The sequence below is a fragment of the Ictidomys tridecemlineatus genome, chromosome X, assembly GCF_052094955.1.
Source record: "Ictidomys tridecemlineatus isolate mIctTri1 chromosome X, mIctTri1.hap1, whole genome shotgun sequence".
In the NCBI taxonomy this organism is placed as follows: domain Eukaryota; kingdom Metazoa; phylum Chordata; class Mammalia; order Rodentia; family Sciuridae; genus Ictidomys; species Ictidomys tridecemlineatus.
In genome coordinates, this window is record NC_135493.1 from 90,752,450 (window position 1) to 90,777,053 (window position 24,604).

At 38.7% G+C, this 24,604-nt stretch overlaps 1 protein-coding gene across 1 annotated transcript in view; it reads left to right on the forward strand.

Annotated features, from left to right (window-relative positions):
• The window catches only part of Efhc2 (EF-hand domain containing 2), a 179,898-nt gene that overhangs the window by 147,329 nt on the left and 7,965 nt on the right, over window positions 1-24,604 (forward strand). The window contains exon 14 of the mRNA XM_021725577.3: window positions 11,911-12,016. Within this exon, the coding sequence (XP_021581252.1) occupies window positions 11,911-12,016 (106 nt within the window). The remainder of the gene's footprint in view (window positions 1-11,910; window positions 12,017-24,604) is intronic.

Consider the following 24,604-nt stretch of genomic DNA (forward strand, 5'->3'; position numbering starts at 1 on the left):
CCTAGCCCACTTCTATCAATTTTGAATAATTGTCAATAGCCAATATATTAGGATGTCTTAAGAGTTCTACCTCCTTCCTACTGCCTGTACCCACTGTCTCCTCTTCATTATCATTATCATTACACTTGTTATGATCTACATTTCTTCTTGACTATTTCAGGTCCTCCACCTTGGTCTTTCTTCCACCAGTGTCTAAATTTTTAAATCTACCTTTACAGACTACAACTAAATATCTTCTAAGAGCAAAAATATCATTGTGTCATTCTTCTACTCACAAATCTTTTGTAGTATCTCATGCTTCCTAAGACCAAAGTCTTTAGTTTTAAACTACTTTTCCTCCTTCTCCATCATGGGACTTAGGATTTCCAGTTGGAGTGTTGTTCTCAAGCAGGGGTTGGGTGGGGTGTCCTTTGTCTGAGACTAAAGGAGAAACCAAAGGAACAGATAAAAACAAATTCCCATTTGGAGAACTAGGGTCCAAGCGTCAGGAGGAGAATCAAGAGAAGGGCAAAGCCCGTTGGATGTGTGTGTGTATATGCGTTACATTGACCTGGAGTAATTTTCTAGACTATCGGTTCTATTTGTTTTGTTTGTTTGTTAGTTTTAGCTCATTTTCTTTTATTTTCTAGTAATAGTATGAAAGATAAGTAAGTCATCCTGGTGTAAAAGACCTGAGATGAAGTACGCATGCCTAGGAGTCAGGATTCTCTGTAGTTATCACATTCCCAAAGTACTCCTTCATTTTCCCGATATGCCAGTGAAATTGGGCCATCTAGCATTTTATACATATTTCTCATGTTTTCCTACTTTTTTGCCTTTTCTCTGGCTATTTCTTTCATAGGAAATAGCTCCCAATTTTCTTCACCTACTGAAAGCTGGCTCTTCCTTCAAGACCCATTTCAAATGCCACCATATCCATGAATCCCTCTCACATTTGCTTGGTTATTTATGTTTCTCTTTTTATCCCTTACCTTATAATGAAGAGTTGTGACTTGACTTTTGATCCATTCAGATACAAACACTTGCTTCTAACCCCTTTAATTTACCACCAGTAAACAATCAATGAATTATCACATCTTGGCAGTTTTATTCCCCTACCTTGTTTTTCATATTCTTTGAATCTACTTACTAGCTATGTGATCTTGAGCAAGAGTTTGGACCTGCTTAAGTCTCAGATTCCTTACCTCTAAAAAGAGTGTTATTGGAAATGGAAGGAGACCCTCATTGTTATACAAAATTACATATAAGAGGAAGTGAGGAGAAAGGGAAAACAAGGAGAGAAATGAATTACAGTAGATGGGGTAGAGAGAGAAGATAGGAGAGGAGGGGAGGGGGATAGTAGAGGATAGGAAAGGCAGCAGAATACAACAGACACTAGTATAGCAATATGTAAAAATGAGGATGTGTAACTGATGTGATTCTGCAATCTGTATACGGGGTAAAAATGGGAGTTCATAACCCACTTGAATATAATGTATGAAATATGATATGTCAAGAGCTTTGTAATGTTTTGAACAACTAATAATAAAAAAAATAAAATAAAAAGAGTGTTATGATTTGGTTCAGAATGTCTCCCAAAAGCTCATGTGTTAAAGACTTGGTCTCCAATGTAGTAATGTCCAGAGGTGGGGCTTTTGAGAAGTGACTGGATCATGAGGGCTCTGACCTCACCAGTGGATTAGTTCACTGAGGGATGAATAATTTAAATGGACTATTGGGAGGAGGTGGAAACTGAAGACAAGAGGGGCATTTTTGAAGGAAGTAGGTCACTGAGGGTATGCCCTTGGGGACAAGACATCTTGTCCCTGACCTCTTCCCCACCCTTCCTTCCTGACTGCCATGAGTTGAGCAGCTTCCCTCTACCACCTCCTTTCACCACTATGTGCTACCTCACCTCAGATCCAAAGCAATAGACTGGCCAACCATGGACTGAAACTGGAAGCCAAAATAAACTTTTTTATCCTTTAAGTTGTTTGTCAGGTATTTTGGTCACAGTAAAAAAAGTTGACTAACACAAACAAACAATAGTATTTACTTCCTACTAATTCAAAGGAGTAACTGAGATAATGTATATAAAGTACCCAACACAGCACCTGATGCTAACTATTGACTAGGGTCTAAGAGAGAAGTTGAAGTAAGGGACCATAGACCACACAGTCTGACTTAGAAATGAACTGGGAGAATCCTGTGTCCTTCTTTATGAAGGGAGCCTTCCTTGTTTTTCAATAGTTGGATCTGGATGCTTTTCACACATTAAGCTGTCTTCTAGTCAGGAAGCTGGGGATGTTTATTAGATTATCTCTTGATGGGCCTGAGGACGAGTTGTCCTAGAAAGTCCAGTAATGTGGGAGCCTGGCCTCTGGAGGACCTAGAGGTTTCTTAGCCAGTGCTGAGGCCACCAAGTCATCATCCTCCCATTCTCTCAGCAGACTATTTTGTCTTTGCCTTTACAATTTGACATTAAATGCAAAAAAAAAAAGATTCTGCAACTTGCTTTCAAAGTTGTTTCTGTCTCTAAACACATCTGCCTCCCTGCCCAGCTTAGCTTTGAGGAGTTCACCCCTCTCCACTGCTAAGCAGACCATGTTCAGTCTAACTTTGCCTCTAATTGTGCGGTGACCCTTCTCCACACTCAGGGGAAACTTCAGACTAATCAGATTAGAAAATGTCTCATTCCCATTCCCTTCTCCTTCCAATATGCCCTGCCATGATTTGGGTCACATGCTTGGTGTTTTGCATCATCTCCGCAGATTCCTTTCAAAGACTGCCCTAATTCCTAATGGGCCCATCAGCCTGCAGCTTACATTTATATTCTGCATTCTTATTGTTCCCCACAGACTCCACAGAGCTTTACAGAGCCTTGACCAGAGTCTCTTTCTGCACAGCCTCCTCATGGCATGCTAAGCCAGAACCCCCTCTGACGTCTGCAGTCTCCCATGGGAGGCAGGCATGGAGTTTGTTGATTTTGTTCAGTGCACACTCTGCCCAAGGGTAGATTTACCTGCTTTGTGATAAGTCCAGGCAGTTGTCAAGTGGCACTGTTGCATGTATTCAGATCACAAGATGAAAGACTGTATGACTGAAGAATTGGGTACTTTCTTTCACCCACTGGTTGTTACCCAGTTGTTTCTCCTGACTTGGTGTTTTGGTACTAAGATTTCTTGTCTGCTCGGTTCCCATTGTTATTGTAATTCAGCTAGGTCTTTTCCTAATTAGCACAATCCAAGCCAAGATCTGGACCTCAAAATCTTTTCACCTTCAGTTGCTCCAGTCCCCATCAGTTTATATGGTGAGAGCTGGTATGAGGTCACCTTACTCACTACACAAATTCATTTCACTAATGCACAGAACATCAGACTTAAATGTTCTTTGTAGCAGTGCCTATTACCCATTAATAATAGGAGTGACACTTTGCCTTGACATAGTACTAAGGACCTAAGAATATTTTGTTCATTCTTGAGCATATTAAAAGGTGTATTTTAATTGATGGTAGCCATTATTCCTCATTTCATAAATGCAAACATGGAGGTCTAAGGAGAGTCTCACTGCAAGAACATGCTTAAGTCCAAAGTGAGTCTCAAATGGAATTAGAACAAAAACTCCCTAAGATGCCCTGGATCTTTGTTTCTATCTCAGCTCCTAGGGGTAGGGACTATGTCTCATTCATCTTTGCAGCCTCACAGACTTATCCTGTGCTGATATATTGTTCATGGAGGAGAAAACCCGGGGCTTGGGATCCACCAGACCTGACTCTGAAGTCTAGTTCTGCTGCTTCTGGTTATGTGGTCTTGGTGTATTTCCTCAACCCCTCTGAGCCTTAATTTGAATGTAAATGCTCCTCACTACTAATAGGCAAGAAATTCTGACTCTCAAACCATAAAAGATGAAGAGAGTTCTGAGGTCATTCCATCCTGAGTTTCTTGTGGGACTGGAGTGTAAATAGGTGGCTTCCTCCCCTAATTGAGGCCTGCTGAATCTAGACTTGGAATAACTAGAAATTCAAGTGCAACTCTTTCCCCATCAGCTCTGCCCCAAGCCAATCTTTTATAGCTGGCTTTGGGTTCCATGGAATGCCTTAGAACTGGCCTCCCAAGAGAGTTGGTGCCTCATCCAGAAAGATCTATTAAAATGGAAAAAGTTAACAGGGCTTTAAAATCATCTCATTATGTTCTCCCCAGCCCTGCCCCCCGACCCTTCCCAGAGGCAAGGTTTGGACGCATATGTAATTTCACCCAACAATACCTGGCAATGAGGCTGAAGGACAGCATTGAGCCATGTGGCTGCTGATGTTTCAGACTGATGTACTGATAAAGTTTTCAGAGAAGAGTGCTTGCTTTCTCAGTCTCTCTCTTCACCATGCCCCCTTTCTTTCTGCTTCATTGTGTCACACATGCATACCTACCCACCCAGATGAATTTTGTCCTTCCAAATGTAAGGTGTTTTGTAGTCAAATTTGTAGTTCTTTTACATAATCCCAAACTCTGTGGACCAACAGAGCACAGTATGCACAGTCCATACTTGGCATGTGTAACCCACCTTACCAAAGAGCTCTGTGTTGAATCCACAATTGGAATTTAGAGATAACCAGTTACTCATTGGCAGCTTGAGCAATGCCATTTTGCCAGCCCAAACTTTTTGCGACCAGTCAATGTAGTGGCCCAGAACTCTAGTTTTTTTTTTTTTTTTTTAAGTTTTCTGGCCTGGAAGAATTTTACAAGGTGTCTCAGGGTGCCCTAAAGTGATGAGATAGCCTTTGCAAAAGAGAGGAAGCAGGTTCCTCTTCAGTAAAATATAGCCTCCACTAAACCTTTTTTCTTAACCTCTGTAGAAGGTAGAAACAAAGCAGCTCAGCATTATTCCCTGTGGCAAGGAGATGGATGGCTTCTGCAGTTTTCAAGTTATTCATCATTTTTGGAAGGGGGACCATGAACATCAGTCAAATGTCCCATTAGACTCACTTCTAAGAACTCCCACCTAGCAAAGCATCAGGGAGCATGTTTGGGGGCCATTATTATTTAGAGAGGAACCAGAGAAATTGCCTTCCCTCCCCCTTCTTGCACAAACATGTCTCATGGTTGGTGTAGTGAAGGTAATGGTAGATTGCTGAAGTTTCAAAGGGAAAGAAGAATTTATGGAGGCTTTAGGAAAACACTTTAGCACTGTGAACTGGGACTTGAAAGTAAGGAGGCTGACTTTTTAACAAGCATAGAAACACTTAAAAGCCAGAATTAGCATTGCCCTTTAGGGCAGTCACCCTGGAAGGCTCTGCACTGATTCCAACAATGTTGCCATAGAAAGTTCTTCTTTGGAATTGCCTTCAAAGACTTTTAAAATGAATTTCTTCCAGAGTAGCAAATCTCTGTTATTTGACTGTCGATCAGAGTTTTAGCAAGACCCAAATGTCCTTTGGAGAGGAATAAAGTAGGGAACTCAGGTGGAGAATCTGGATCATATTTTTTAGTGAAAGCCCAACATGACAATGAAATAAGGTAATATATTTTCTATATAATTCACAGGCTTTTCCAAACTATTTTGAAAGGATGGCTTGGATTTGGCAAATGATGTATTTAGTCATGGGCCAGAGGGAGGCCTCTATGATGAGTGACAGGGGTAATAACCTTCGAGGCTAACTATAGGCACTGAGTAGCCTACTTGTCCTCATTTACCTGATGTTCAAACCTTTCTCCATCTCTGAATTGTTTCTCCTGACTTCTTTTCCAACCTGCTCTGTTTTTAGAACAGGAGATCTCCCTTGTATCCTAGGGCTCTCTCATAACTTCATGTTACAGGTATAGTGTGTATCAGAGTATAGAATAGCAAATGATGGCAGGAAAAATCTCACCATATCAGTGGTCCATGGAAGAAGCTAAATGCAGAATTTGGGAGCAGGAAGGAAGACTCAGAGACTAATTCCAAGTGAGCAAGCTCCCAACTAGTAGCACTCCTTTCTTTCCAAGATGGATGTTTCCATGTTTACTACCTAGAAAAGCATGTTTTAGGATCTGTCACCTGCTTTTAACACCCCTTACATTTTTAATTTAAACATAATAAAAATAATCCATTCTGATAAGCTTATTCCATCAATGGCATTCTCTGTCCATATCAATGGCTGCCTTTAACCCTTCTAGCTGCTTTTGCAGGCATTTAGGATGTGCATAATATTTTTTCTTGATTTATCATTTATAGATAAATGATAACTACCTGTTGTGATGATTGAGAATTTAGCGTAATCTTGGTTTTCATTACTACTTGTTCTTTCTGTATGCTCTCAGGATCTGCTCTTTATCTCTGATGTTCTGGAAGTTCATGATAGGGACTTTAATATTTGGAGACAGAGGCTTGCTAAGTTGCCCAGGCTGGCCTTTTATTTATTATCCTCCTGCCTCAGCCTTCAAGTGTTCATATGTGAATTCAGTGTGGTTACCACTTTGTGGGCTCTTCTACTTTGCAGGTTCTTCCCTTTGTTTCTGAGAATTTTTTATTAGTTATTTAATAATTTCCCCTGTTCCATTTTTGTTTTTATCTTATGAGAACTCCTATTATTAAGATTTCAGATCTCCCACATTTGGACATTTTCTGTCTCAAATTTTCTCATTTTCATTAGATGTATTTATCAGGGGATTTACTCCACTTTGTGTTCCAAACCATCTAACTGCATCATTCTACCACTCTCATATTTTTTAATTCCAAGCACATGTTTTGAGGCCACACATTTCCTTTTTTGTAATCCTCTGTTCTCTTTTCAGGGGAATAATATATCCTTTTAGATCACATCTTGCCCTCTGCTCCCTGAACTGTCTGTTTCTCTTGTTCTCCTGTTCTCCCCCCACCCCACCCCCCATTACTGTATTGACTTCTGTCCTTAATGTTGGACACTTTGGTTGGGAAGGGGAGTCTTGTTGATTGGTGGGTTTCATTGCATAATCAATCAGCTTCTGAAGCTCCTTCTTCATTGGGGAATCCCCAGAAGCTGAAATCTGGAGATTTCTCTGTAAACATTTATGGTATTGAGAGAAGAATCCTATATTTTCCTGTCCCTAGTAGAAAGGAGGATGGGATCAGAGAAGGTAGAAGAGTTTAAACATGGCCACTGATGTTCTGGAAAGAGGAAAGGGGAAGGAAGGGGGCTGAGTGCTCTCAAATTCAGGTTCTTCTCTGTCTCCATTATGCCACCTCTCCATGACTGCAATCTCTTTAGAATTAGTCAAATAGAGCTATTATTTACTTCCTAAAGGGAGAAACACAGTGTGGAAGAAGATACTTGGGGGTCCCTCCACTCTTGCTTTAATTAGAGTTTCCAACAGTCCTTGTTTTCAATGCCACACTTTATCCCTGCCTTTATTGGCACCTGAATGTTGCACTTAGGAGTCTCTTAGAAATTTTGCAGGCCATATGGATTGGTCTCTCAATGATACTTTCCCTTTCATCCCCTGCCAGATAGACACTTTGAGCTCAGTTTCCTTTCCTCTGCTCTACCAAGTCAGTTACCAATCCTCAATCTGCTTTTCACCTTAAAAAATTGTTTTAAGTGGTACTAGGGATTAAGCCCAGGGGCACTCTGCTACTGACTTACATTCCCAGCCTTTTTGGCTTTTTAAAACTATTTTGAGACAGAGGCTTGCTAAGTTGCCCAGGTTGGCCTTGAATTTGTTATCCTCCTGCCTCAGCCTTCAAGTAGCTGAGATCATAGGCATGTACCACTGCACCCAGCTCATCTTGTAAAAATTTTTGAAATCTCTTTTCCACTTTTATCTGTTCCAGCTATCTTCATCATTGTGTTTCTTCCTTTTTATCCCCACTTTTATTCCTTTACAGGTGAAAAGTAGGATCTTGTGGAAAATCCATTATGATTTACTGCAAGTCTGTCCATTTCCCAAAAGCACAGAATTTTTTCAAGAAGCACCAGCTAGCTGGTTTTATCCCTTTTATTGAAATATTCTTTGTTCTTTTCTCTCCTTTGCCCCTTGGGGAAATTCCCACGTACATCAAGGTCTTCTAAGACAAAACTGAAAAGAAAAACTTGGAGCATTTTACCACATTAGCTAACTCTTTCTTTAAGCCTAGCTCTGGGATTTGGGTAAGATGACATCTTTCATTTCTTGTCAAAAAAAATTTATACATCATTTGTGAGCTACATACAGTTTTTATTTATGGCTTTTGATCCTTCTCAAGTATAATCTGATTCAGAAATATCCTTTCCAAATGGGCAAATGGTTAGACATATTGATTCTGACACATTATGAGCTAGACAGGGAAAAGGGCTGGGTAAATATGAACAAATATCAGTGAGTGGTAACAAATAATAGAAACAATAGGACTTCCTATGGTGACTTCCAGAAGTTTTCTGTGAGTTCCAACACTGTCATACAGGACAAGTGCAAATTCAGACAGAGACTCAGATAAGAGAGACTCCAGGAAGATCTTCCTAAGGAATTATAATTTTATTTTTGGTACCAGGGATTGAACTCAGGGGTACTTAACCATTGAGCCACATCCCAGCCCTTTTTTGTACTTTAGAGACAGGGTTTTGCTGAGTTGCTCAGGACCTTGCTAAGTTGCTAAGGCTGGCTTTGAACTCATGATTCTACTGTCTCAGCCTCCCAAGCCATGCACCACCACACCTGGCTAGGAATTGTAATTTGAATTGAGAGTTCAAACAAAGGAACCAGAAGACACGACTGCTTTACATTTCTAGGAGCAATCTTGGCATGTTCAGGGAACCAGAAGAAGGCCAGTAGACCTGGAACATTGTAACAAGAAGAGAGTTTTCAGGTGAGAACATGTGATCAGAGAAGTCTGCAGAAGCCAGATTAAGTTGAGTTTGTAAACCCTGATGAGAGTTCAGCTTGTGTTCTAAGTATATTGGGAAGTCATTGGAGGACTTCCAAGCAAGAAAATGATCGAGCAAATCTATGTTACAGAAAGATCACTCTGGTGAAGGATAGTCTATTGCAATATGGATAGAAATAGCAAGACCAAGATGGTAAACTGTTGCTAAAATCCTGGTGAGAGATGATAGTGGCTTGGGATTTGGGAGAAGTGAAAGAGATGGAAAGAAGTAGATAGATCTGTACTATGCTTATGGTAGTAGAACCCACAGAACTGCTTATTGGATTGTATATGAGGAGTAAAGTCTGATGTGATCCTATTTCTAGTTGGTAGTCTTTTGAGTGGTTTCCCAATTACTGAAATAGTACACTTCTAAACTCTAGGATTGTGTAAGTGCCTTGTGTAACTCATGTGGGAATTTACTGACAATTAAATTCTGTACAATACAAACAGATAGAAACAATTATTTCATTGATGATCTCACCCAGTATCCCAGTTTTGTGCCTTTAAATAGCATCTATATAGCTAATGACTTCAACACTTAAATCTTGAAATGGACCTCTTCCTTGAACTTCAGACTCATAGCCCAAATTGCTCACTTCCCATCAAAGTGTAACATAGCCCAAACTGAACTTGGGGTCTTGATTCTCAATGTTTACATCCTGCAGTCTTTCTCATCTCAGTTAAGGCAGTTCTATCTTTTCAGTTGCTCAAGCAAAAGCCTTGAAGTCATCTTGAATTTTTCCTTTCTTACATACTATATACAGTCCTTTAGGAATTCCACATTCTAAATACCTTCGGAGTTTGCCACTTTCCATTGCCACCACCCTCAGTCTAAGCTACCATTACTCCTTGTGTGGATTACTGCAAGAGACTGCTAGCTGTCCTTCCACTTCCACCTTAACTGCTATATTCTACTCTTAGTATTTCAGTTAATGTCCTCTTTTATAAATGTCTTAGGTCCTATCTTGGTCTGTTCAGGCTGCTACAACAGAATACCATAAACTGAGTAGCTTAGAAAAAAAAGATATATATATATATATATATATATATATATATATATATATATATATATATATATATATATACACACAGTACAGGAGGCTGGGAAGTCCAAGATCAAGGAGCTCTTACATTAAGTATCTAGAGAAGGACCACTTCCCAGCTTATAGATGGCTCCTTCTTGCTATGTTTTCACATGGCAAAAAGTGCAAAGGAGCTTTCAGTGGTCTCTTCTATAAGGACACTAACCTCATTCATGAGGTCTCTGTTCTCATGATCTGAACACCTCTCCCCAAATGCCATCTCCTAATATCATCACATTGGTGATTATATTTCAGCATATGAGTTTCCAGGGGACATGATCTTTCAGAACATTGCAGGTCCCCTAACTATTCTGTACAATATAGTCCAGTGGCTCTTAGTTTTCCTCAGAATAAAAGTCAAAGGCTCTATATGATCTCCTTCTCTGACTTCAGCTTCTACTCAGAGTGTTAGAAAATGCTTTCTTTAAGGCTCCCTGCTAAAGGAAAGCTTCTCAGAAGATATCTTTAATTGATTGAGTTTTAGTTCTTCTCCCCAAATATACACAAATGAAAGAAATAATGGTCCTACATTTTGGCTACAAATATTTCCATAAACAGAGCATGTCCTTTAAGGAGTTGAAATGATGAGTAAGACAAAATTTAAAGGGTAAAGAGTGGTAGGGGGTGGCAAATTGGAGCTGTATCCCAGAAGCCTTGGCCAAGAAATGTACAGAAAAGAATTACAGAATTCCTGTTCCCCTCCTCAGATCACTCTGTTTATCCTACTTTGTTTAGTTTGATGAGTCTGTGTTATATTAGACTATAACATTAATTTGTTGGTGCTGATTTTTATTAGTTTATAAATGTGAGCTATTATTTTCTTACCATGTTTTGAAGAACGAAGAAAAATCTGACTTATTATGAGTGTTATTTTAAAGGCAGGTGCCTGGAACAGAGTGCTTAAAAGAATGTCTTAGTGATGTTTGTCATTTCCTTCAAAAATGGTATTACATGATTAATAGATAACTGGCTTTTAAAACTGACATAATTTTTTCAAGTTTAGGATCAGTGGTATTGAAGTATTGTACTAAGAAGTATTTAGACAATGTTTAGGTCATTATAGCAATTGAATTGAACCTACTGTATCTTGATGGCCAAAACAAAGTTAAGGATGAATTTTAGCCAGAGTCCATAATTAAGAAATAGTTGTCACAAAAATATATAAATCATGCAAGTAGTCTAAAAAATATTGGTTATTTTGAACCTAGACATTTATGGTGCATGATAATGATTTGTTAAATTTTTTCAAAATGAAAATGTACTTTTTCTGATTATAAATTTAAAACAATTCACATGATACATAAAAGTGTAAAGAAAAAGCCGAAATCATAATTTCTCTTTCCAGAGATAGTTGTTCTTATGTAAGCCTATTGTTAGAACCAGATTTTTTCTATGCCTTTTAAAATAAATATAAACTTAAAATAGGATCATAACTGTACGTAAATTTTATAACCTCCTTTCTGTTCAACAATATACCCAAAACATATTTCTGTGATAGCAAATATGGATCTAAATAAGCCCTTTTAATGGCTATATAACAATAATAAGGATATCTTTTATTTTTCCCAAAAATATACTAGTAGACAAAATTAATCTAGGCTTGTTTTAAAGATTTAAAAGGTATTAAGAAATATAAAGACATTTTATTTTAGTAGCATTTGATACCAACCATTAAACTAAAAAGGCCTTCAAATATTCTTAAGAAAATATAATGAGAATCTTAGTTACTAAGTATGGAAATTTGTTTCTTTGACAACTCCAGCACATGTTTATTGAATACCTATTAAGAACCTGCACTGATCTAGGTGCTAAGAATACTTTGGCAAATTAGATAGGTGAGACCCCTGCTCCCACAGAATTTATATTCTTGAAGATGGTGAGTAGATAATAAACTAATAAAAATAAGAAAAATATCAGATACTGAAATATACATGAGAATGTAAACTGGCATTTGAGTCCTGAATTCTACAGACTAAGTCAAGTCATTTATTTGCAGGTTTGAAGATAGTGAACATCAAATAAATTATGAGTCATTTTTCTCTGCCCTGAACTGGAGAATGAATCCAATGCCTGAACTGTCGGCCCCATCGTACCTTAAAGAGGTAAATAGCACCTGTTTTTAAAACCAGCTGTGGATACCTCCTTTGCATTTTTTAAATTTATAGCAGTTTTATTCATAATAGCCAAAATTAGAAACAACTCAAATAATATTTATTAATAGGCGCTATCTTGCATTTTTAACGTCCTGTATCTTTAAATTATTTTTCAATGTAAAATATCAACATCAGTGCTTTTGGAAAGAGTGTTTATGTATTTCTTGGTATTTATGTTAAAGGCTAATTCACTTTCCTTGCTGAGCAAACATCTGTTCTCTAAGAGCATGACTTTTATGCAGCTGAATTTTTTAACCTCAGTTGCATCCAATTATATAGAAAAAGGGATAATAGTTTACAGTTATAAATAGATATAAACACTGTTATCAGAGGATTCTGGTAACATCATTATAAGCCACAAGAGCAAATCTCAAATGGTTCCTGTCTTGAATCCCCAGCATAACTGTGGCTGTACACACAGGTTTGCCATGTGAGACAACAGAAGATGGAGGTGCACATTTTATGGCGGGGTCAAATTTAAAATAAAAACTCAGTAGAAAACTGCTTGGTTATGGAAAACAAGTTCATGTGATCAGATGGTGCTCTCAACATTGTGGAATTGTCTGAATTCTCTAAGACCTTTTTGGACCAATTATCTTTAAGGAGTGAGTGAGTGGGTGGTGGTTTGTTTACATTTTAACATGCTCCAGAAATTGATTTTCTTGGGAAAGGCCCTTGATAAAGCAAATATCATGTGGTTGATACTGCCAGAAAGGAGGTATTTATTCCTGCTGACCAGTTCATTCTGACCTGAGCTGATCTAGTGCCCCTGGGAGTTCCTTTAGGCAGGCAACTGCTCTGGAGTTTCAAGGGCAGCCTTAGAACTTCCAGATGGTTGAGGGTCAGTGGTGGCCTTTGGAGTCGAACAGAACTGGAGTTGAATTCTGTCACTGTCACTGTCACTTACTTAGCTGAGTGACTTTGAATCAGGTAAGTTGCTTATTTTATTCATTTATAGATTTAATCCTCAGATAAATCAGAATTAAGTGTCCACTCTTAGCAGGTTCTCTGCTTTATGCTGGTGTCTAAAGATAAAGGTCATCATTGCTATCCTTGAGGAACCCACTGCTGATGAGGAATCAGTACACTCATGATTTGGAATATGGATTGATATAGCTGTGTGCGTGCATGTGTGTACATGTGTGTTGCTGGGGGTGGGGAGTTGGAACCCTGGGCCTTGTGCATGCTTGGCAACCACTCTGCCATTGATCTACATCCCCAGCCCAAGAAGCTGCTTCTAAATCAGGCTAGTGGACAGGAAGTATTCTTGGGGAGGTAATGCTTGTCAGTTCAGTGATGAGTAGTAACAGTAGCAAAGTAGGAAAGTGATGTGACATGGAAAAGGCATTCTCAACAGAGCTCTCTGGGACATGGGGCAGACTGGTACTTGAACAGAGCCAGGAGGAATTGGTGTGACTGGAGTGAAGGCACATAGGGAGGAGTGAAGGATGACTAAAGTTGCCTACAAATGGGTGAGGTTTGAATGTTGTCTTGAATATTATCTGGCGACCACTAACAAATATGTATTTTTTCATTGTAATTTTTTAAATTAATTATTTTAAAATGATACATATTTATGGGGTACATTGTATTAATTTGATACATAGATATAATATATAATAACAGTAAGGGTAGTTAGCATTTCCAAGTCATTAAACATTTTTTAAAATAAATCACTTATTTATTTTTGCAGTGTTGGGAATCAAACCCAGGGCCTTGTGCATGCTAGGCAAGAGCTCTACCACTGAGCTACATCCCCGGTGCTTAAATAAATAAATAAATAAAATATATATGTGTGTATGTATATATATGTATTATTGGCAAATTTTAAGAAAGAAAGTGACATGATCAGGTGTGCCCTTCACAGGGAGCTTGCTCTGGCATGGTGGTAGGTAGACTGGAGAAAACAGGTAAAGACAGGCCGATCCAATGTGAGATTTTTGGCTATTCTGTCATCAGGGAACCCATTAGGAGGCTTTTGATGTCACCATTGTAACAGCAAACACAGCATTTACTGTGTGCCAACCATTGACCTAAGATCTCAAAAACTCTTTGCTTATTTAACTCTCATAGAAACCCTATGAGGTAGGTACTTTTATTATTCCCATTGTAGAGATGAGGAAGTTAGAAAAAGAACAAGTATATGGTAGAGTCAGATTTCTTAATTCACGTCTAGTCTATTGCCAACAATAAAAGAAAAACATTGACTGGGGGTATAGTTCAGTGGTAGAGTGTGTACTCAGAATGCATGAAGCCCTGGGTTCAATACCCATCACCAAAAAACAAAGTAGAAGAAGAAGAAAAATATCTTTTAAATTATTATTGAAGATACTGGATTCAATGAACCCATATCCAAAATATCACCACAAAAGCAAATTAATACTGTCATTTTCCCTGGTAGTCTTTTAAACCTTATCCATGTGAATATTTAATTTTATATGTAAAAATGTTTAGACATAGAATTTATGTTTTATTTGTATATACAAGATACTAAAATATGAACAAATTATGTAAAATTATAAAGTAATTTTTATAAAATTATGAAATAAAAATTTTATATATAAAAATGTTGAATTCAGTTGATGTTCTACCTTTTCATTTAACGTCCTAGTATTCTGTGTTGGTTATTATCCATTTATTCTATTAGTACCATGTCTAGGTCACTCTACCCTTTTCTGAGCCTGCCCAAATCAGTCCTGGGCCTGACCATTATGGACCACAGTAGTGTGTTCCCTAGCTTTCAGGCATCTAGTTGGATTGGCCAATGGGATGCACCACCAGAAAAGTTGAAGGTGGGAAGAGAGAGAAATCATTTCCCTTCCTGCTAGTTATATCCTCCTTCTACCAAGCTTCATAGATCCTGTGTGGAGATTCTGTCCATATAGCTGTCACTCCAGGTTCCAACATTATGTACCCCTTTAGACTCAGGTAGTTGTAATGGCTCCCTGCTGTTACAACTCTTGGGGACTGGAGAATCCTCTGTTGATTTTCCTAAACACTTCCCACAACTTTGTAAAATATTGTCAGCCCTCTGTATCCACAGGTTCTGTATTCATGGATTCAACCAACCATGGATAGAAAATATTCAAGAAAAAAAAAAACTGTGCTTGTGCTGAACGCATGCAGGCTTGTTTCCTTGTCATTATTCCCTAAACAATACAGTGCAACAACTGTTTACACAGCATTTACATTGTGTTAACCACTATAAATCATCTAGAGATGATTTAAAGTGTGTGGGAGGATGTGCAAAGATCTGATACAAATACTGTGCCATTTTATGTAAGAGACTTGAGCTGTCAGTGGATTTGGTATCTGTGGGGAGTCTGATAACAAAAGGATGACTGTAGTCACTTTATTTATTAAGCTTGTCTATTTACGCTGTTTGTGTGTTGTCCTCTATTTCCCTTGGGACCCTCAATGATACATGTACTTATTTTCGCTAGTTAGCAAAAGCCTTTGTTGTTCCTTGATTTGCTTTCTACTTCTCTCTTCTTCCATTCCACCCAATCCACTATCCAATTCACCTCTGAGATTTCATCTTTTTTTTTTTTGCACAAAAATGTATCATACCACATACATTTATCTGTAGTGTGCTTTTCCTAATCATGGAAAATTCCTCTAGCTTAATATGTATAGACCTAAGCCATTGTTTATTAGGTATATATGGATATATAGTAATCTGTTAAACACTATTAATAGGCATTTTTGTTGTTTTTATGTTTTTGCCTCAAAAAATGTGGTATCTTATTATTTTAATTTTTATTTTCCTGATGACTGTTGAGTTTGAATGAAATATAATCACTTTTTTATACTACAACCCAGGGTAAGTTACATGTATTTTTCACAACAACCCAGCATGCACATACATAATGAACAAAAGTTTCATGAAAGAATGCTGTTGTAACTACTTACGGCATTATATATGTAGTTAGATTTGTTTTCTTTTTTCCTTTCTCTCTTCTTCCCTTTATCTCTTCCATTGTTTTTTTCTCTCCTCTCTCCCATCCTCTTTCTTTCTCTTTTGAATGTTGTTTCTGACCCATTAAATTGATTTCCTGACCCACAAAAAGATCACCACACACATTGGGGGTGGAGTTACTTTGCATGGGAGGGTCAAAGATTCACTCTTCCTGCAATCACTTCTTCCCCATTTTATGACTTACCAACTCTGTCAGCTGAGACAGTTACTGAGCCTCAGGTGCTTTAGAGAGAGAGAGTGTAAGGTAGAGGTCTGGAACCATAGGGATTTGATTTCAAATGCTTGACTCCATCATCAACTAACTGGGTGACTTTGTACAAATTAGTCAACCTTTCAGGTTTACCCATCTCAAAAATGGAGATAAGAGTATCTCTCCATTAAGGTTGTTGTAAGGAACTGAGTCAATATACATGAGGCACTTATTGTGATACCTTTCCCATAGTGTGACTTAAATTAAGTTCTGTCATTGTTTATAAAATGGAAATGCCTTACCTTCCTCAAGTCAGGGTAGTTGGCCCTGAGCAGTCCCTTCCAAGGCTAAGATAGAGAGTGTTCTGTGCTTAACAGTAAGCGTCAGAACAGTTATAGGTTGAAAATGTCCCATTAGAAAGAGCCTGTTCTTTAGCAGCAAGCTCTTCCTAATTGTTACTCATTTATGGTGAGTCGAATTTTACTCATATGGTCCCATCAGTTCTGCTTACTGAGCCTAGAAAGATATCAGTCTGCCAGAGACATTTGGAAGGGACCAGTGTGTGTGTGTGTGTGTGTGTGTGTGTGTGTGTGTGTGTATAAAGTTGTAGTTGGACACAATACCTTTATTTTATTTATTTATTTTTATGTGGTGCTAAGGATTGAACCCAGGGCCTTGCACGTGCTAGGTGAGTGCTGTACCACTGAGCCACAACCCCAGCCCAACAACTTTTTTTAGATCAATTAAAAAGAACTGAAAACAAGTATCAAATGCTACCCAATCAACATAACCCATAATGAGAACCTAATCAGATTCCAAAGCACTCTGGTATTGCTAAGCTTGTCATTGTTTCATCAAGAGGATATAAGATAGCTTGGGAATGTTATGAATGAATCTATAATCTCATGTAAAAATACTTAGTTATGAATGGGTCAAGCACAGTGTTACATAGTTCATACAGTAGAATTGGTAGTGAAGAATATATGTATGCTTAAATGTTAATATCGAATAATGCCTCCAGATAGTTGTGGATCATATCTTGTCACAGGTTGGGTTCTCCAGAAAGCAGGTGGAACCTAACATGCAGATGTTTACTTGAGAGTATCCTTGGACTCAACTCTTGTGGAAAGTAGGGGAAAGAATCAGGAGTGAGCAAAGGGAGAAGTTGAGGTGTAGTATATACTTAAAGACAGCTTGTCTGACCCATAGAGAGCTCTGGAGCTAGAATCATCTTTCAGAGTTATCCTGAGTTGGGCCAAACTAGCCTGGTCTTTTTTTTTTTTTTTTTTTGCATGTGTGTGGTGCTGGGGGTACTCTACCAACTGAGCTATATCCCCAGCCCCTGGCCTTTTAAAAAAAATTTCTGTGAGTTGGTTCAAGAAAAGAAATAACCTTAGACAGTATGGCTCTTTGCAACCAAGACATCTTTGTAGTTGGGGTAATCCTTTCAGGGGAATCCCTGTCCTTCCTCAGGACTTAGGCCACCAAGTGCTTCCTCAAGGAGATTCTAGATGGCACATCACAGCTTAGTAACCAGCCACTCTTGAAGCCCCTGTTGGTTGTTTTTTGGTGTCAGTTTGGAGCCTGGTAGTATGAGCCAGCCTCCTCCATTGTTGTCAGATCTTTCATGCATGGCAGGGAACTAATAGGAGAGTGATTATGCCACAATAGGACATAGAGGGATTAGACCAGATTTGCCAGTCCCTGGGCCTGGCTGGGCAGAAAAAAATCTCTCACTTATACTTTAAGGAATCACCAACATTTGGGGAGTCTGCCCTAGTCAAAAATGACATGTGGAGCTTCAAGGCAAGATTCACCAGGTTGTGGCAGTGTCCTAGCACCGAGTACAAAGTGATGAGATTAAATATTTTCTGAGAATAAGGAATAACAGGCTAAGTTTCTGTGTGGAAGCAGAGCGTAGGTGGAGGCCTGGGATTGGAAAGCCACACACTTTGTCCATTGTATGAGATGGACAGGCTGACAGTGGCTAAAGTTCCAGAAATGACATAAAAAAATGACATGGGCAGCTCTCTAGAAGTTTCACTTAGAACTCATAGATTTACTCATGGGCTGATGTTTTCTCAGTATGACCTCTTCCGTGTACCAAAGAACACACTGACAAATGAAAAAGGACTTCTTGAGTGATGAAAGCTGAGTGCTAGATTAAACATATTCTGCCTGCATCAGGTGTTAATGGATAGGCTTAATGTTTAGGTAAGGATCTAGAGCACCTTCATAGTACATGGAGTGGGCCGGGAGAGGACAAAAACCAGGAACAGGACCAGGGCTTTGTCTAACCTGAGGCTGAGTAGAGAGGTGGTTTGGTACACAGATATGGGATCAAAAGCAGTTGGGTATCAGGGAATTCTAGAAGGGCATATCTCCAAAATAGCACAGTGATAGGAATCTAGAAGTTAGCACCATTCAGCAATCAAAGGGAGCCAGTTGATAGACTCTCAAGCTTTCATCCTCACCAAGGATTGAGCATGATGAGTCCCTGTTCCAGTGAGGTAACACCAGGAAATGCACACAGCTCAAAGGGGTCATGGAGATGATTTGATGAAAGAGGGTGGAACACTCAGACAGTAGCAATGGTAGAAAGCTTTTAGCATGCTTAGACCTGGGAAAGCAGGCAGGGACCAGCATTACAAGAGCCTAGCAAAGGATTTGGAGCAGTAATTGGAGAACATAATCATTGAACTACTGCTACTATAGCCACCACAAATTGAGGGCCAAAAGGGAAGGAGCAGGGCAAGGAGGAGGAAAGTCAGTGTGACATCTCTCTTCTCTTACTCCCTATCCCCCATCTCCTGACACCACCTCCCATTAGCTGAACCCTAGAAGCCAGAAATTAAGGAAGCTGATGTAATTCACATAGGTCATCCTCCCAGGGTAAGAGCAGGGTGAAGTCTCTTGAGTGATAAATGGAGAATTACCCAGCTCAATCTGTTACCAGAATAAAGACCTTATCTCAGGAGAACAAGCCCCATAGCCTAGCCAGGGTATAAAGCCAGACCAGACCAATAAATAGCTCCTGGAGCTTGATCTACTGGATGTCAGGACCAGTGCTCAGATGTAGCTTCCCTACGTGTGATAGTCACATGGCCTCAGATAATAGAAGTGGATTCCAATAGCAAACAAACAAAATGTAAAGAGAACTATGTTATAGCTAATCTGTCTTTGATTAGTCCTGCTGCCCTTTGGTAACAGATGTTTTTTTTTTTTTCCCTGCATTGATGGATATTGGCTGTGGCCTACATCCAGTGGCCTATAGCCTGGATTCTTGGGGTGGGGGGATATTCCTTGGTCATCACTCTGTCTGGCCCCTCAACAGCCCATGGGGCTGTAATTTACCTCTCACTCCATTATGTGATTATCTATGGTGTCAGCATGTTGCCCTGGTGCTATCACAGCCTGGAGACCCCATTCCCATTCTATTGTGCTTGCTTGCAGATGGTAGCTATAAAGCTGGCAGAATAGGTCCCACTGTTTTGAGCCTGTCTGGTTAATCTCAGAAGTCACGTTTTAAAAAATAACACTAAATTGGTTCTCATATAAACTTTATAACTTGCACTGTATGACTGGTGTCTTATCTTATGACATTTCTGAGAAAAATTGTACATGGCTTCATTTTACAAGCACTATAACTGCAAAAGTATTAGCAGTTGGCTCTAAAGCTCCCTCTTTCTCACAACAGGATAATATATGGCCTTGGCAGTGGGAAGTAGTGGGTGATTGGGTACACCTTGGGATAAATCTTTGGACATCCTACTTGTGGAGGATCTCCTTTTGGCATTTAGAGCACAGAATGCCCTGTGACATTTTATTATCCTAACATCTTGCCCAAATAAATATCATTCCTAATTTGTACATTGGAAGCTAAGACTCAAGAGGCATTCCTAAAAGTAAGGCATATATAGTGAGGGGTTAGTGCCAACTTTTAAAATGAGAAGTTATTTGTAGTATTTGTGATTGAATTTAAGAATTGAAATAAAAGGTTATTATCCATTTTCATTAGATTGAAAAAAGTAACTGGTAAACACATGCTGACTACCTAACATAGAGCAATAACCTAGTCGGAGATGCTGTTTCTGGAATCTAATATGATCTGAAGCATTGGAACATTAGGCTAAAGCTCAAAAATTCCATGTTTCCTTGAAAACTTACTTTTACTATAATGTACTTCTAAGGAAGGTTTTCCTGTTTATAATTGACAGCTCTCTTAGCTACACTTACATGTAAATGACATCTATTGAAGCTTTGTCTAGGGCATAGGGAAGTGAAGGTGAAAAATTGCTATTGCCCATGATAAGACAGAAAATTATTAGTAAATTTTTTGTTGTTTTAAATTTTCTTTTTTTTTTAAGCTGTAGATTGACACATACCTTTACTTTATTTATTTCAATGTGGTGCTGAGGATTGAACCCAGTGCGTCACATGTGCTAGGCAAGCACTCTTCCACTGAGCTATACCCCAACCCAATCTTTTGGTTTTATATATGAGCTTTTCCTTATGTTACCAGAATGCTCTTGATTATCTCAAGAAGTATTTGCAAGATCCCCTTCCCAAAGTGAATTTTAATTTGCTTTGTTAAAATTTAATTGCTTTTTATATTTTTGTACCTAATTTGATTATTTCTAAGGTCATGTCACCCTTATTAGAAGGAAGGGAGTCCAACAAAACCATAATTTTGATTTCATATATACTACTATTGGACTTTTCTACAATACATAGATATTTTCCATAGAAACATTCTTTTCCAAGCTAGTAGAAGGGAGTAACATGATGAAGTCACTAACATGACTCTATCAGCCTTGCAGTTGGGAAGAATAAAAATAACCTTGTTTCAGTGAAGCGTGGAATTTAATTGGCTCCCGATCTTTTCCCCTCATGCATCTGGTGGCCAGTACTACAGTAGAAAAATTTGAAACTAAAAGAAGACATAATCCAATTAAATTTCCTTTTAAAAATGTCAAAGCAAATAAATCCAGGGCCTATTAGCTCACACACAGCTTTGCTATTCTCACTGGGCAGCTGCTGTTTACTGGGTTTTCATCCAGTGCCATCTTTGCTTCCCATTTCAAGGGTGTATGATTTTTTACAGATCGACAGCTACAGTTTTTTACCATTGATGAACGAGTAATTTATTGCCAACTTCTTTGACATCTTAAGTGGTTCTAGTGACAGCCAGCTTGGAATATGTCATAGGACCCTCTCAGAGATGATGATTCCCAGTCATTTTAGAATCACAATTTTATATCATTGAATGTCATTCTGTATTTCATAGTTTTTCCCTTTTCCAGAAAATGCTATGTGGCACATATTATTCAATACTCCAGATTACATTAAATTTTGTTCTGAGATTTGGGAACTGTCTGGAAGTCACATTGAAGACTCTGGATTCACCGTCAGTTTGCCAGAAAGTCACTTTGTTCCAAGCTCTGCTGTGACTTTCATAGGCATGCCCTTAAATATTTATTTATTTATTTATTTATTTATTTATTTATTTATAATATTGGGGATTGAACCCAGAGACACTTAACCACTGAGCCACATTCCCAGCCCTGTTTTATTTTTTATTTTGAGACAGAGTCTTGATAAGTTGCTGAGTCTAGCTTTGAACTCACAGTCCTCCTGCTTCAGCCTCCTGATCCACTGGAATTACAGGCATATGCAACTGTTGCCTGAGGAATAGTTGCACATGTGTGTACTCATGTAAATCACCATCAAGTCACTGGGATTACAAGTGTGCACACCATGCCTGGCAACATGCTCTTAAGTTTGATACATGCAAAATTGCTTAGTGTCTTCATCTGATTTCCTCTAGAAGCAATGTTGAAGACAAGGATTTGAGCTTATACAGTTTTGCAGGAAAGAACCATTAGGAAGGGATTAGAAGTACTGAGAAAGTGAAGGGAGGGAGCTATTTAAAGGGCAAATTATCAAACCAGTTATAAGTGTGAATGACTGGAGTTTAGGGCTGCTAGGAAATGCTGGGATCCAGCAGCCAACATATTCCTCAGTTATCCCATCCAAAGTGCAAAAGAGCTGCAGTATTCATCTGTCAACTCACTTCAGTCATTGGTTGAGGACTGCTCTCAAAGCGGGGGAAAGAAAATAATTCCCTGGCACTTTTGGCTTGTCCCAGAGGCAGTCAGAGTGGGCCTCAGAGGCCAAGTAGAATCTCAACGCCAAAGGAACACTGGAGTATGACCAAGTGGAAAGTGTAAGAGGGTAGGAAGGAGCACTGGCAGAGCCTATGACACATAGATTTCAAACCTGTATCACCAAGGGCTTGTCTTGCAGAGATGGAAGCAGGCTCATCTTCATCTGGAATGGGAGGGATTAACTTCTGTGGATGAATCCCCCTGTTGTAGAATTACCCACTTAGGTGTTATTCCCACTTAACTTACATGCACGGGCTAGGATGTAGCTCAGTGGTAGAGTGCTTGCCTAGAATGCACAAGTTCCAGGTTCAATCTCAATCAAAAACAAAATCTTACATGCACTTCTGGGAAAACCACGTGATCTGGAGTTTTCTTTGCATTTTATAGTGTAGGATGAATAAAAGGTCAGTATTTTAACTCACTGCCTAGATTTTCATAAGGCTTGTATAATGTTTGGAACACTTACAGATTTATTAGAAAGAACAACACTGATAGCTGGTAGTTTGGAGATATATACATACATAGATACACACACATATGTATGTGTGTGTGTGTGTGTGTGTGTGTGTATTTGACAGGACTAGGAATTGAACTCAGGTGCTCTACCTCTAAGTTATATCCTTAAACTCTATCTCTGAGCTACATCCCCCTGTTTATTTTATTCTTGAGACGAGATCTTGCTAAGTTGTTAAGGCTGACCTTGAACCTGGGAGCCTTCAGCCTCAGCTTCCCAAGTCTCTGAAATAATAGGTAGCTTTTACCACCATACCACTCCTGGCAGGGATTTATTATGTTGCCCAAATCCTCTTTATTTTTACAAAGGGACCAGCCATGCAATTCCTTTAGGTAGATCCAATTAAAGGCAAAATTATGAAAAAGGTACATTTCCTTCTACTTTATTGATGTCCTATTCCATTGCCTGAGCCTCTGAAAACTCCCTGTTTTACTCTATTTTTTAGATAGCCTGAGGGCATCTCCCTGAAATTAGGGGTTGGCAGTGGATGGATCCTGGGTTCCTGAAGCACTATAAATGTGTCTATGGCATTTATCAAATATTTGAGACAGGAAAAAGTCACTCCCATCTAGAAACTGGAGAACAGTGAGAAAGGGAAAAATGATCAAGTGAAGTGATATTGATTCTAAACAAAGAGTATAGTGGAGCTAGAGTAGTCAGGAAGGCTTTCGGGGTGCTATAGGGAACAGTCAGGATTTAAAGAAATAAACTATTATCTTAAACTACCCTTAATTTCAAACCTCCTAGGTCTTTACTTGAGTTTCATTTTGCCCAAGTCTGACTTATTGCTAATAAATTTGATTCTCATTTCCAACTCCTGAGTTATTATTCCAGTATAAGTTCTTTTATTTCTTCTCTTTTATTATTAGCATGTAAATCATGATTCCATGTTAAAAAAAATCCACTTTTACTAACAAGTTCTGAGGAGGATCCTTTAGTACTGACTTATTTCATAAGAGGATACATTCCTTGAATAGCCCATCATAATAAAATGAGTTATATGTGTTTTATTCATTTTATATTAAAAACTTTATAAAATACCTATCAGGAGATAGCAATTTTGAATCTGGATGTTTGTACAATTCCCCTATAATAAGATTAAACTAGAAAATACCACTTCAGAGCAAAAATTGCCCTAAATTTTTTAATCAGCTTTTTGAGAATGTGTTCAATAGGAATTGAATGTCTTGATCTCAGCCTTCATTGACTAAAATAAATTGCTTAATATGTTCACAATAGTTCACTACTTTTTGGTGTGAGGAAGCCCATTTCATTAAGTTTCCATATGATATGAATTACACAAAGCACCCTTGAGAAAGAATTCAGAAGGGTCATTTCCTTCTTTACATTGCCAGTTGTTGGACTGGGCTCAAACTCTGAGAGGTGGCATTCTTGAGAGAAAAAAAAAAGTTTCAATTCAAGAATATTGTTTTCTGCTTAACTTTTCTTGCTGAAAATGACAGAACCAAATGTAGCTATGTGGGATGGGGGTTAGCTACTTCTGAACGGGCCCACTCCATTGCTGTCTTGGAGGGCAGCCTAGTAGATAAGCACAGCTCTGGAGTCTCACAGCCAGGGATAGGATCTAAGCTTCTCCACTGACTGATGGTTTGGTTATAGATAAGCTATTTCATCCTTCTATGACTTGTTTCTCTCTTTTATAAATAGGCATCATGATATCATCTTC